The 13,205-nt window shown below is 40.5% G+C and overlaps 2 protein-coding genes across 2 annotated transcripts; one reads left to right on the top strand and one right to left on the bottom strand.

The window, feature by feature from the left end:
- parp2 (poly (ADP-ribose) polymerase 2) lies at window positions 1-8,354 on the bottom strand. Its single transcript, XM_080503202.1, has 17 exons — window positions 8,197-8,354; window positions 7,329-7,538; window positions 6,762-6,941; window positions 6,521-6,594; window positions 5,646-5,696; window positions 5,255-5,351; window positions 5,080-5,155; window positions 4,898-5,000; window positions 4,647-4,800; window positions 3,642-3,780; window positions 3,490-3,553; window positions 3,270-3,404; window positions 2,742-2,869; window positions 2,526-2,625; window positions 2,189-2,287; window positions 1,798-1,922; window positions 1-1,050 (listed from the first exon to the last, which is right to left on the bottom strand). Exons 1-17 carry the CDS (start codon window positions 8,267-8,269, stop codon window positions 891-893), a joined length of 1,968 nt encoding a protein of 655 aa, XP_080359328.1. The 5' UTR covers window positions 8,270-8,354; the 3' UTR covers window positions 1-890.
- Window positions 8,355-8,705: 351 nt separating this feature from the next.
- Window positions 8,706-13,133, top strand: mettl17 (methyltransferase like 17). Its single transcript, XM_080503707.1, has 14 exons — window positions 8,706-8,836; window positions 9,214-9,355; window positions 9,474-9,623; window positions 9,730-9,817; window positions 10,037-10,118; window positions 10,537-10,610; window positions 10,687-10,781; window positions 10,872-10,942; window positions 11,548-11,655; window positions 11,779-11,847; window positions 11,924-11,974; window positions 12,072-12,164; window positions 12,329-12,525; window positions 12,855-13,133. The coding sequence occupies exons 1-14, from the start codon at window positions 8,768-8,770 to the stop codon at window positions 12,943-12,945; spliced, it is 1,380 nt and encodes a 459-aa protein (XP_080359833.1). The 5' UTR covers window positions 8,706-8,767; the 3' UTR covers window positions 12,946-13,133.
- The last annotated feature ends 72 nt before the right edge of the window (window positions 13,134-13,205 follow it).

Consider the following 13,205-nt stretch of genomic DNA (forward strand, 5'->3'; position numbering starts at 1 on the left):
TGTGAATAAAGTTATTTATTATGGTGATTTGTATTTATTCAAAACAACATGGCTGGAAAATTTAAGAATTTCCTCAATTAATTTTGTCTTTTTGAAATATACGTCAAATATTTTCCAAGGTAAGTAATGAAATATACGGCGGCGTCCAATTCTTTGAAAAAAGAAACAAATTTGAAATAGACACATTTCATGACGTCATAGTTGTTTGAAGAACTTCTGGTCACTTGATTTACAAGGTAATGGTGACACAAAGATAAACATCGTCATGTTTAGAAACACAGCGACACTGAATGTGAATGCAACGTTAATGCAAAGCGATACAAACAAAAAGTAGTGCAAAACTTCTCCAACTATATATTTCTCATGTCATTTTCAGTATGACAAACCTGAAATACCCATCAACTAAATCAGGAAACACTCGATTGTGATAATGTGGACGTTCCCTCACTATAGAGATGCATTCATTTGAGTAAATATATGAGCCTGTGCAAAACGTTTTGGCTGGAGTTCATGCTGCTGGTCACACATAGAAATGCTGATTCACTTTACAATGCGCATTGATAGATTCAAAATAAACTATCAGTGCATCGATTTTTGAAAGCACTTCAGACACCATCCGAAAAGTTTTGCCTGGCACTGTTGCTTTACTAACAGATATTTCATTCGTTTTACTGAAATGTAGCCGATAACTAAACTTATTTCATTGAATAGCTGCAGTTTTTTGGTGTATTAATGATTCATTGCTGCAGCTCTATAGCGGAGGACACGTACGCACTAAACCTTTCTCATCCCCGAAATCTCGCAGCTTTACAGGAGCGACCTCAATGTCAAACATGATAGTGCATTCTCTCTGCCCGACGGGGAGGAACGCCTCCTGAGTCCAGGCCGCCTCACCACAGCGAGGAGTAGTTAAACTGGATCCTCAGCAGGTACCTCATTCGGATCTGGGCGGGGTCGTAAACAATGAACTCGTTGTAGAGGAGCGAGTAACCGCTGGACGGATTAATACGCGTCTTCACCCCGGGCCCCATCGGCACAGTCACACCATCCCTAAAAAAAAGACAAATGAAGAGAGAATCAAATCAAATTGACCTTTCATGTACATATTTTGTAGTTTCATCATTATAAATAGAGATTTTTTTTTTTTAATTTTGTGTGCAGATTGTGCCAACCCTATATATAAAGCATTCGTTGTATGTGTGAATTTGTGGAAAATAAATAAACAAAAACCACTTGTGACACTATGAGGCGACATAACGGGCAGCCATAACATTAAGACCCCTGAAAGGAGACGCGAATAACCGATGTTCTCTTCATCATAACATGTTAGTGGGGGAAATAAATCACGGGCGATGGATTTGTCCTCAGAGTTTGTGTTTCAAGCTGTAAAAATGTGCAATAGAAAGAATTTGATTGAGTGTTTAAGTCGCGCCAGAGCAAAAAGAGAGCAGTATCGTGACTTTGATTTTAAGTGTGCAGCTGAGAACCGCAGCAGGCGAACAGATGCAATGACGAAACTGGATCAAAATCAATTTGAAATGAAGATTGTCGCTCAGTTACAAAGTCCACAAATAATTGGCTGATGAGTCCCACCATTAGTTTAAATGGATACATTTGAATCACTGAAGCCAAGAGTCATCCTCCCAACTACATATTACAACCTGCATTAAGTCCTTGCTGCTGCGATAAACTATGTCCACCAGACGGCTTAATGATTTCTGTTGTGTACGAGTTCCACGTGCACCTATTGATGTCAGTGTCTGTGTGACATATAGCAGTGAATCAAGGCGGACTAACAGTGTGACTGAGTTTTTGGGGTCAGGTCCGGTCCGTCCCAATCCCTTGGTGCTGTTTTTTCCAGCTGGAAGGTTGTTGGCCTGGTAATCGGCGTTAAGCAGCTCGTTCGAGTCTCCTAGAGCGACCTGCAGCCACGCACAAAACACGGATGACAAGAGAATCTGCATCAGGCCAGTGACAAACACACAACTATTTTAACTTCTTTTGGTTTTCTTCCTGTAGAATTCTGCAAAGATTCTCTATTTCTATATCTTAGAAAAATGCATTTGCAGCTTTGCAGGTGTTTTTTTTCTAACAACCATTATTCGACTTCATTTAACAAGCCGTTTGCTCCAGTAAGCTGGGAAAAGATAACAGATTGTGAAACGTGGCGAAGAGAAAATGAACTCACCTCACACAGAAGAAGCAATCCGATCTTGCTGTTCTGAGTTGCAAAGCAGTAGTTGGCACTTTTTGACGACATGTCAGCAAAGTAGACACCTTTACCAAACTAAAAAAAAAAAAAAAAAAAGAGGTCATATAGTAATACTGTGTACTTTGAAGAAAATAATCTTTAGCAATATTTACATTTATTCAATCTAGGCCTTTTTTTTTTATTAGAGTAACAGTATATTATAATATAATGCTTTTATTAAGCGATATCAGAGCAGAACTGAGTAGAATGACTGGCGAGTCCCAACTTTCTCAAGTTGCCCGTTTGAAATCTTTGTCCGTCCCACTAAACCTACCATGTAACCAGTGACGGGGGCTTCCGGCGGCGCCACTCGGAGACCCTGGCTGAGGATGCCAGCCCAGTTGGAGAGCCGGGAACCGTGCCACAGCAGAGTCCTGTCGGACACATTCACACACAGTTGTTGAGAAAACCCACGTTCCCACAGACGTGCCGGTCAAACTTTAGGTGGGAATCAAAACATGAAATGTCAAAGACTTGTTGTGTTACTTACTTGTTGTGCATCTGAGACAAGAATTTATTGCTCTCCCCATCGCGGTCCACTGAGAAGACGTCGATAATAGTCATGGTGTAGTCGCAGTGTGTGGAGGCATGTGTGGACTGCAGATACTTCTCTATTATCTTCACAAAGAAAGGAAGGAAAGGAAATCAGCTGTATGAGGGCAAAAAATATCAATAGACTCTGAATAAAAATAACAAACCTTGTTCAATCGAAATTAGATAATGAAGCATAATTGTTGGACCTGCTACCATTTATACTCTAAAATGCATGGTTATATCAATTATAGATATCATAAAGCAGCAGCGATTTAACCTTGTTAACCTCATATAATGCAGCAGTTGAAATGCAAATATTTTCTTGTGATCTCAATGGGATTCATGTGAAAGCCGTTAAAAATAAAAATAGGTGAAAATGAAGAAAGTGATAGGCTTTTTTCAATCTCGCTGTTTTGGTGCTTCTTGTTTTCCACTATTTCACAACCACACTTTGGGATTTCTAATTTCTGGAAGACCCACTGACTTTGTACTCGTTGCAGCCGGCGTCCAGCGGCTGCAGTTTGCAGCAGAGGGATTGATACTGTCTGTCTGCAGGATGTTCGTCGCCGTCTTCACTGGACTGCACCATTTTCACTGCGATTTGGATGTCACTCAGTGCCTTTGAGAACAGAGAGCAGACGCTCACAGCTCAGACAATAATCACCACAGTCAAATACTCATGAACCCATTCAGAATCCCCCTACCTCCAACAGAGCAATTTTCTCCTTCAGTTCTTGCTCTGTGCGGATGATCGGGGGAGTCTTTAACCTGGAGGTTCAGATCTTTGAGTAAACCACAACATTCCATTTTTCGGCCTCGATGCATCTTGTCATCTGTTCGGCGGCGTTAACCTCACCCAAAGTCATGTGGGATCCGTGTGTAGAACTGGTTGCAGGCCTCCAGCAGCTGCTTACTGCTGCCCTTCTTCTTTAAACAGTCCTCGATGTTCTTCAGGGCTTGGTAGCCGGCGCGAATCTGCTCGGAGGTCAGCTTTCCTACAGATCGATGAGGCACGAAAATGAGGTGCTTGAAAATATTCATTACTTTGGAGCTACTTTGAAACTCCATTTAATTTCTTTTTTGGTCCACACGGGGCAATATCAAGAGCAAACAAACAAACAAACAAACAAACAAACAAACAAACAATCGAATGAAGTTGGGTTTTCAAGTCCCACATAGTGAATTCTTTTTTTTAAGTTTCCCTGATATAAACGCCAGACTGATCCAAAGATTACAATTTCTTCCTGAAAATGGATCTGAAATATTGTGTTGTATTCAGGCTCTTAAATTCTGCTCCTACGGTTTTGCTGAGTTCTACAGAAGTGCTATATTGGTAACCTGGAAGAACTTCTACTAAATTGCACTTGTCATGGATGCTCACGTGTCTTTCCATGTATTTGTTTTCTGTTATCAGTATCTACATTTTTTTAATTAATAACTGTTTAAATTTGGCGAGTAAATCCTTTTTTATTGAATCAATGACGAGATTATAGTGCATAGTGGAACCAATCAATATTTGTTTAATTTATTTCTCCTTGATGATGTGAAAGGACCTATAAAATATTAGTTTGAAAAAAGAAATAACAACTGTTCATTTTCATCTGATTGTCATATGTTAATATATTTTTTTTTTCATTTTAAAACAAAATCTGGGCTGTTTTCTGAATTAATAGAGGATTTTGTTATTGATTGAGTTTTAATTGCATGCAGCTACAAACAATAAAAAAAAAAGAATAGTAGTTTAACAATTTCTTATCTTTCCTTGGGTCTCATGGTAATACTATAAGTTGAATAATTTTTTGATTTGGTGGAAGACATTTGAACAGATCTGTGCTGTAATTTCTTTGGCAGACAGACGAACCGAGAGGAGCCTTCCGGACGTCAAACTTCATCTCCAGCACGCACTCCTCCATGGTTTTGATGTTACAGATGAGTTCCAGGAGCGACTGAACTTTCCCGTCCAGCTTGGAGATCTTCTTTTTTTGTGTGGCATCCGTGCTGGGTTTATCCTCCTCCTGGAGACAGGGAAACAATTTCACGAGTGACAAACCCGACCCTGAACGCAACTTCGTGCTTCTGAGACCATCAGCCGAAACCACAAAGATGCGCCACCTTTTTGTCCGTGCTGTAATCCATGAACACCATGTCATATTTCCCAGACTCCTTCTTGAAAGTGTCCCGGTCACACCACCAGTTCTTTGTCTTGTCGAAAAACCTGCAACAGAAGAGTTTTCCGAATGTCACAGAGCACGCTTGACATCTCCGAACATCTTCGGTCAGCCGCACTCACTCACTTTTTCCTGAAGAAATCTTTGGCCTTGAACAGGTCTCCACCACAGGCGACAAGGCTGCTCTGACCAACTTTGCCCACTGCGCAAGACATATGGAATAGAAGAAAAGCACTTGATTCGTCCAACGATCAGTTTCACTGATCGAAAACAATGACAATAAAATGTATTAATTAGTCACCTCTGCCCCATCTCATCCACACACTATAAGCTTTGGAGGCGTCGTCCTCCAGCAGCTGCATTAGATAGTATTTGTTGTTGTTAAATTGAAGATTCGTCTGTGGAAAAGAAGAAGCCAAACATTGTTTGCTGCATGCTTGAAATTCACCCCACTTCTTCACAATCAACTGAAGACCAAAGAGTTTGAAGTGTTTCCTCCTCCACGGAATGGAAGGAGCTTTGTTAAAGAGAGACACAGCCAGCACTCTCAGTTTAAACAAGGTTCTGCAGCTTGTCATGAGATACAGACTTCTACTTCTGAGTCGAACAAAACTGGCTCCCAATATTTTACAATATCTTTCTCAATTGATGTGTGAGATCAATTTGAATCAAGTGCCATTAAGATGTTTTACCTGGTTGAGCATCACATCAAAAACCTCTTTTCCTTCGTCGTAGACGTGAGCCTGAAGCAAAAGCATAAAAATAACGTTAGAAAATGTGTCATATTTTGGCATTTTTATATGTTAAACTAAAGGACATCAACAATTTAGGAAGTGCTCACTGAAAAGTACAAATGAAATATGAACGAAATAAGCTAAATGAAGTAACATTTATGGTATTGAAAGATATTAACATTTCTTTACCTGTGTGTCACATTTCAAGATAAATTATGTACCAATGTAACAATTGATTATGAATGTTACATTTAAAATTATTAATAAACTATTGTATTGTTAGTTATTTCAACTTTTGTAATACAAACTAAAAACTCTCAAGCATTTCAGCCTCGGCTACACATCAGACCTCATAAAATATTTGAATACTTTGAGCTACTGCCTTTTACAAGCTACAATCTTAAAGAGTAAATTGAAAGAAAAAGGTACTATATCCATTTATATTTTAAAAATGTGAAATGTAGAGATGTCACAGTTTGAGTTGGATTATTCAGAAACATTTACATTTACACTGTGTTCCATTTTACTTCTACAACTATTGTGTATTGACATTTATTTCAAGAGTTCTGGAGTTCAGGGCAACAGGTTGAGACGTTGCTCATTTATCTCCTGATCAGGAAGTTTTTGCTTCAGTCCAGAAAAACACACATCCAACAAGTTATTATGGCTGAAACAATCAGTAAAAGAAAATTCAGTTTAACCAAAGAATTCTCTGCTGAATGAAACAGATTCAATCAGAATTAAAGCACATATAAGGAACTGTACAAGCATGTTGTGCCAGAGACTTTCTTTAAAAGACATGTGCGAGCTACAGGTTTGATGATAAACTTTACCTTTCCCAATTTGGCTTTGCATTCGGGGTCCACTGGAGCTTTGCCCTTCAAGACCACAGTCTTCACAACCTCCGCTGCAAAGAGTAGAAGCAGCACATGCGCCAACAATGAAGGCTTAAATACATATATACATATAATTCATATAACAGCATCTATTCACCTATTTAAACTTGAGAATTTTTAATACAGCAAAAGCCCTCAACATTTTCCTGCTCGCCTCAACATGTCAGATTCACGTTACCTTCATCTTTTGCTTCCACTTTGGGAGTTTCTTCTGTTTTTATCTGCTTCTTGCTTTGTCCTCTCCTCCTCTTTGGTGCAGGTTGCTCTTCTGCCTCTTCTTTTGCCTCTTCTTTTGCCTCTTTGGCTTGAGCTGGTTTCCCTTTTTGTGCAGACGTCTCGCCATCATCCACTGAACTTTCTTTAAAAAAAAAAAAATTAAGGCAGGAAATATGTTTGTAATAGTGAATTGTTACAGGAAATCCCACTGATGAGTGACCAGCTAAAAAGTGTGTCGGCTTAATAAACAAACAGTCTCATAAAAGTAAAAGGACCCGAGAGTTATTTTTGATATATACGTATTTGATATATCTCCTTCTCTACTGTCAGGAACATGTTTACTCGGTCATCCTGGTTCTGAGGGTTTCTTTCTGCTAAAAGGAAGTATTTTTTTTTTCCTTTTCACTGTTGTCAATGCTTGCTCATGTGAAATAATTGTGTTTTTCTCTGTAAGCGTCCTGAGGTGACTGTGTTGTTGGTGGTGCTGTGTAAATGAAATTGCACTGAAAATTAAAAAGAAGACGAGCACCTGTCTTCACAGTCTGGGAACGGATTTTCCTCTTGTACTTGGAAACAGGATTTATCTGGACCATTTTCTTAAGATCAACGTCGTAGGACGTCCCTGAGCCGAGGCTGAGAGTGACGGACGTTTCCCCAGAAGACACGGCCGAGTCCAACAAGGCGGTGGCGGTAGGTGAATACGGCACCCATTGTCCATCATCTCCCATCCACTGCCACACTGATCTCAATGAAAGGGAGGGAGAGGAAGACTGGATAAGAGAGTTTCCGATAAGCAAATATACATGACTACTATAAAGAAAGAACGAGAATCACTGATAATTGCAGTGGTGTACCCACCATCCATCCATCTCAAAATATAATTCAACTGATTATCATTGGAAAGTTAATTGTTTGTGGGTTACGTTTTTCAGATTCACTTGTGATTGAAGAGCCACCAACGAAAAAAAAGCTTTTTAACAGTGGCAGAAAAGATTTTTCAGGAGCGCCTGTCACATACTCTGCTGCTCATCCCACAAATACATGCGCCATAGAAACGTGGGTCTACATAAAAGAAAAAATAAGAAACTGATAGCCATGGGGCTTTAATTTAATATAGAAATAATCTAAAAAAGTCGAACTTTTGTGCCTTCTCTGCAAAACCCGAATAACAAGCAGTGATGCATTAATCATCTCAGCCTCCTGGTATGGAGAAAAATAACATGGCGGGTGGATGTAAATAGGATTGGGCCTTGAGAATATAAATTGCATAATTATGGATGGAGCCATGGAGGGTAAAGTCTGCTTGGATCGAATCTGGTGTTTAATAATCGTGATTTCTTGCTGTAATCTGCCCCGACATGTCGCGCGAGCACGCGTTAAAAACAGAGGCAACACACCTGTTTTTGATTGGACGTCTTCACTTTCCGCTGCACTCTGGCCCTTTTTGTTCGAAGCCCTTGTTCGTCCCATGGTGTTTTTGTTGTTGTTGTTTGTGGAAAATTGGCCAGCTGCAGTAAAATTGCAACAATAAAAAGGAGAGGGAAACTTTTCTGAGTCGTTTCCTGGATGTGACACCAGCGGTGAGTTGGTATCAAAGATCGCGCTTTATGAAGATGAGTCACTCCGTGGCCAACGTTTATAAGACAATAAGATAAATGGACGTGTGTTTGGAGTATGTTTACAATCAATTATAATCATGTAAATGAATAGAGATGTACTTTTAACACAAAAAACAGCGCTATGTGTTGTTATTACAGTACCTAAAAATACGAGCAGAGTGAGCCGTCTTCGTAACACTATTCTTTTTATGAGTGGAACGGCACTTTGGTGAAAATATTTCCGCTCTTGTGTAGAGTCGGAATTATTTTGATGCTGGACAATTTAACTTCCCCGTGGTTGACACACTGTGGGCGGACAGGCGCTTTTAGCTGGTTTTAAAATTATACAGACACAGGTCAGACAGGAGCAATGACTTCTCGGAGCTTCAGTGCCGTGGCTTTGTGTCAGCGGGCGGCTGTGCTGAGGGTCGCGTGCAGGGTGAGTGCTTTTCGTGAGTGTTTTTTGTGAGTGTCATTGAACGCAGCGTCTCAGCCATGGAGGTCAGGCTCAAACGTAACACACATAAGAAATAATAGATTTTAGATTTTCTGTAGTCACATCACACGTTAAAATGGTTGGGGCATTTCTAGATTGCAGGACAGAGCTGGAAATATGCCAGGGATCTCATCGGGATCATCGGAGATTTGAAAAAAATGTCACGTTTGTTGATGAGTCTGATGGAGAAGTCTTGGTGGTATTCGTAAGGCTGCCTGCCACCACCATGAGCTCCAACTGTGATGCTTTTATCGTCGTGCTTTTGTGGGTATACAATAATAACTCAATCTTTTTTCTTTAAAAAAAATATATAATTTCAGAATATGAGTGCAGCTGCTAACCCAGAAACTCGGTCAGATTTCCTTAAAGGAGAACTACACAGGAGACACCCAGGTGTGACCAACCTGAAAACTCTGCGACTGCCTCAAGAGCTGCAGGTTGCTGCGCAATCTATCATTCACAGTAAGCTCCACGATCTTGTATGAATTTCGCTGAAACGACAAATATTTCAGTTGTTTCTCTAGTCTGACAAACTTGCTCAGGTGCTTTTTCGGCCACTGTCCTGTCTCCCTACTTGCAGGAGCTGAAGTGGCTCAGCTCCCCGAACGCGTCCGCAAACTCACAAATTTCCTGTGGAGCAGGAAACGACTGATTGAAGATGTGGCTTTGAGGAAAAGAGCAGTAACCATGGAGAAACAACTATGGGAGAAAGCCATGCTGAAAGGAAAAGGTAGAAGACGTCAATGGCAATACAAAATAAAAACTATTCAACACATTTAATCTGAAGCGAGATTCTGCGAGGCGGCTGGGGAAATAAAGTATTCTTTACTTTGCAGATTTAGACATGCAATTGCTGGACGATCGTATCAAGAAGAAAGTTCTGTCAGAGCTCAAAAGAACAACATATCACTGGAACCCACTAAAGTAACACATTCATCTGCTTTATATACTATCCATAAGTTATTATTTTCAGCTTGATGTATGTCTAATGGAGATTATAGTTAATATAAGTGACATACAAACACTAAAAGGGTCATTTCTGCAATTAAATATATCGTATTGACAGATCTACATCTACAACAACACTGTGGAGTTGGAGTTTATATCAGGTGCACTACATACAGATCATCTTGTGTTTTTCAGGTACGATGAGGAGCTGGGTGTGGTGTACATGGCGGCTCGGCTGGCTGGAGGCTACGCAGCAGTGAAGAGAGCTTTAAATGAGGTGATGGAGGAGACATTTAAAAGCACGTCACTGCTTATGGTGCTTAAGAGCAATCTTTTTCGAACTTTTTAAAGATTGTATATGCTGAAAAAGCATTGTGTCACGGGAGTCTGTTTTACGAAGCAGTTGAATGCTACGTTGCAAAATTCTTAAACGTGGGCTGTCATTTTCTCATTTTAATAAGTTTCACCGACACCCGGGTGACTTTTGGGTTAAAAAGAAAAAAAAAGAAGCAATTATGGAAATTTGGTGTAATTTGGAACCACCAGCAGTGGATGTGCTTTGTGGAAGAAATACTTGTAAAGGAGAAGCTTACATGTAAACTGAGATTATGAGAACCACAATTTAAGACACATCAAAGTGTTAGACTGGGACTTTTTTTTTGGTCTAAATTGCGTTTTTGTTTCTTTGATTTCAGATAAAGAAAAGAGATCCTTCGTTTGCCCCTCAGTCGCTCCTGGATTTTGGTTCAGGCCTGGGAACAGTTGCATGGTACGTGTGCATCATTATGAGAGTTTCATCGAACTGAAATTAAAAGTGGACATTGGGCACTTTTTCCTCTCCACAGGGCGTCCCACTCGCACTGGGGTGACTCTCTGAAGGAGATGGTGTGTGTGGACAGCTCTGGATCAATGAACACCTTGGCCGAACGACTTCTCAACGGTACACAAATTAAGATTGTTTATTGACTTTATGTGTACCAAATGCACAATTTGACAAGGAACTGAGTATCTGTGTGTGTTTTCTAAACAGGCGATGATGAAGGTGGTGCACCTCACTTCAAACACGTCTATTTCAGACAGTTTTTGCCAGTTTCTCCTAAGGTAGGAAACAGAAAGTAAACCCCAAAACTTTGGAATAAATACATGACATGCAGCTAAAAGTTAAAAACACTCGCCTTGACCCGACCGTATTGTTTGCACAATGTTTAATTCTGCTGAGGTGGAAATCGCCTCCCCTCCCACTCCTCAATAAAAGACATACTTAACTTTAATAACCTGGAGAAAATCAGGTGCACATTAAACAGTTAATATAAAAATCCATCTAACATAAAGGCCTTTCTTTGCACGTGCTCAGAGCCTGTTTACTGATAGAACGACTGCCACACATGTTGGTACATAATCCTTTTGGCCGATCTGTTTCTCTCTTAATTATATTGGATTTACAGCTTTTCCAACTTGTCATGTATGACAGTTTCATAAAGGGTGTCTATCAAATGCAACCTTCTTGTCAATATACTCCAATTCTCTGTTTTTAAACTCTTTTATATTAATTTGTGGCCTGTGCAAAACTGAGGGGAAAAGGGATACAAACAAAAGAAGTGTGCATGTCAAATGATCTCTTTTTTTAATCTTTAGAGTTCTATTTAATGCATACAATCTTTTTCTAAGGGGGTTTTACATATAATTGTCTATCTGCCGTCTTCCAGGTGCAATTTGACTTGGTGGTTTCAGCCTTCACCCTGTCCGAGCTTCCAGGTGTGAAGGATCGAGAAGACGCCGTGTTCACCCTGTGGAGAAAAACCAGCTCATATCTGGTTAGTGGAAAACATATCAGATGGCAGGTTTTCTGCAATGTCTTTTACTTTTGCTACGATCAACAAATGTGTTATATCGCGACGTATTCAAATTATACTGACGTCTCGTATTTCATGTCGTAGGTGCTGGTTGAAAACGGGACAAAAGAGGGTCATCAAATGCTGATGGAGGCCAGAGACACCTTGTTGAAGGTAAACATGTAGAGTAGATGCACTGTGTTGTGTATGGTTTAATGAAGGCCATCATACTAAAGGGCTGTTTCTCCAGAAACAAGAGAAGACGGTATACGACTCCAGGCCAGCGTCTGTCTTTGCTCCGGTACGTAAATTTCCCACTTTGTTTCAAGGTTTATCAGACTTTCAGCCACCAGTGTCGTTTTCTCACCAGAGCACTTTTTTTTTCTTTCTTCCTGCAGTGTTCCCATGAACTCACATGTCCAAAGCTCTCAAGCCAAATCGTCACACCCTGCAACTTCCAGCAGTTCTACCAACCTCTTCTTTCACCCGGGGTGAGTTTCAACAACAGAAGTCTGATTTCAAGGCACTGTGCTTTAAATTACACAGCAGGAGTACGTAAGCTCCATTCATTAATCTTCTATACTTTAATCCTCTGAGGGTTGCAGGCGAGTCCAGCTGTGGGTGAAGCTCCTTATCAATGTCCTTCCTTTTCCAGCATCACCAACGTCACACCGAGAAGTTCAGCTACCTGATCCTGAGCCGCTCGCGCCCCGCAGAGGAGGACCGCGAGGGCGTGGACTGGGCCCGGCTGGTCGCGCCGGTGCTGCGAAGAACGCGACACATTCATTGTCGGATGTGCTGCCCGGACGGACAGCTGCAGCACGTGGTGGTGACGGCAAAGAGAAACGGCAGGTAAACACCCTGCGTTGGTTAAAATTGTCCAATTATTTCTGATAATATTTCACATACATACATAAAGGCAAACTGTCTCAGAGTAAATACTAGTGTTCAGTCATTTCTAGGTATAAATAGAGAAAGATGACATTTTTTGGTGACACAAGCAGCTGTTCATTTGTTTGTTTTTTTAATAATCAAAAGAGAAATTATAGCAACCAGCTTTTTCTTTTTTTCCAGTACTGTGTTAGTCGTTACACATTTCACCCAGTAATACTGTTGGGTGATGTTCTTCTGGCTTTCATACCTACCGACTTTGACGTTTGCGTTTTCTCTTATCTCATCAGGGACGTGTACCGCTGCGCTCGAAACAGTGACTGGGGGGATCAACTTCCGTTCGTTCCCAATGTCCAGGAAGACACCAGTGATTCAGAGTGACGGCTCTGATGGGAAAACACTTTTTCTTTGGACTCTTGCGCCATCATTAAAAAGTTAGACAAGCCTTCCAGTTAAGGACACGTCAGCTTTTGGTTCCTCATAAAATCTGCAATAACTCATCTAGTCTGTTGAAATGCCCTCCCATTCAACAGGTGTGGTTAGATCTGTATTTACCAAGTTTTATTGCATATCGCCCACAGTAAATAAGTTTATATCCTTTTATAAGCTTGATCTACTTTAGAAGGAATTGTGGTATTAAA

The sequence above is a fragment of the Blennius ocellaris genome (genome assembly GCF_963422515.1).
Source record: "Blennius ocellaris genome assembly, chromosome: 10".
NCBI lineage: Eukaryota > Metazoa > Chordata > Actinopteri > Blenniiformes > Blenniidae > Blennius > Blennius ocellaris.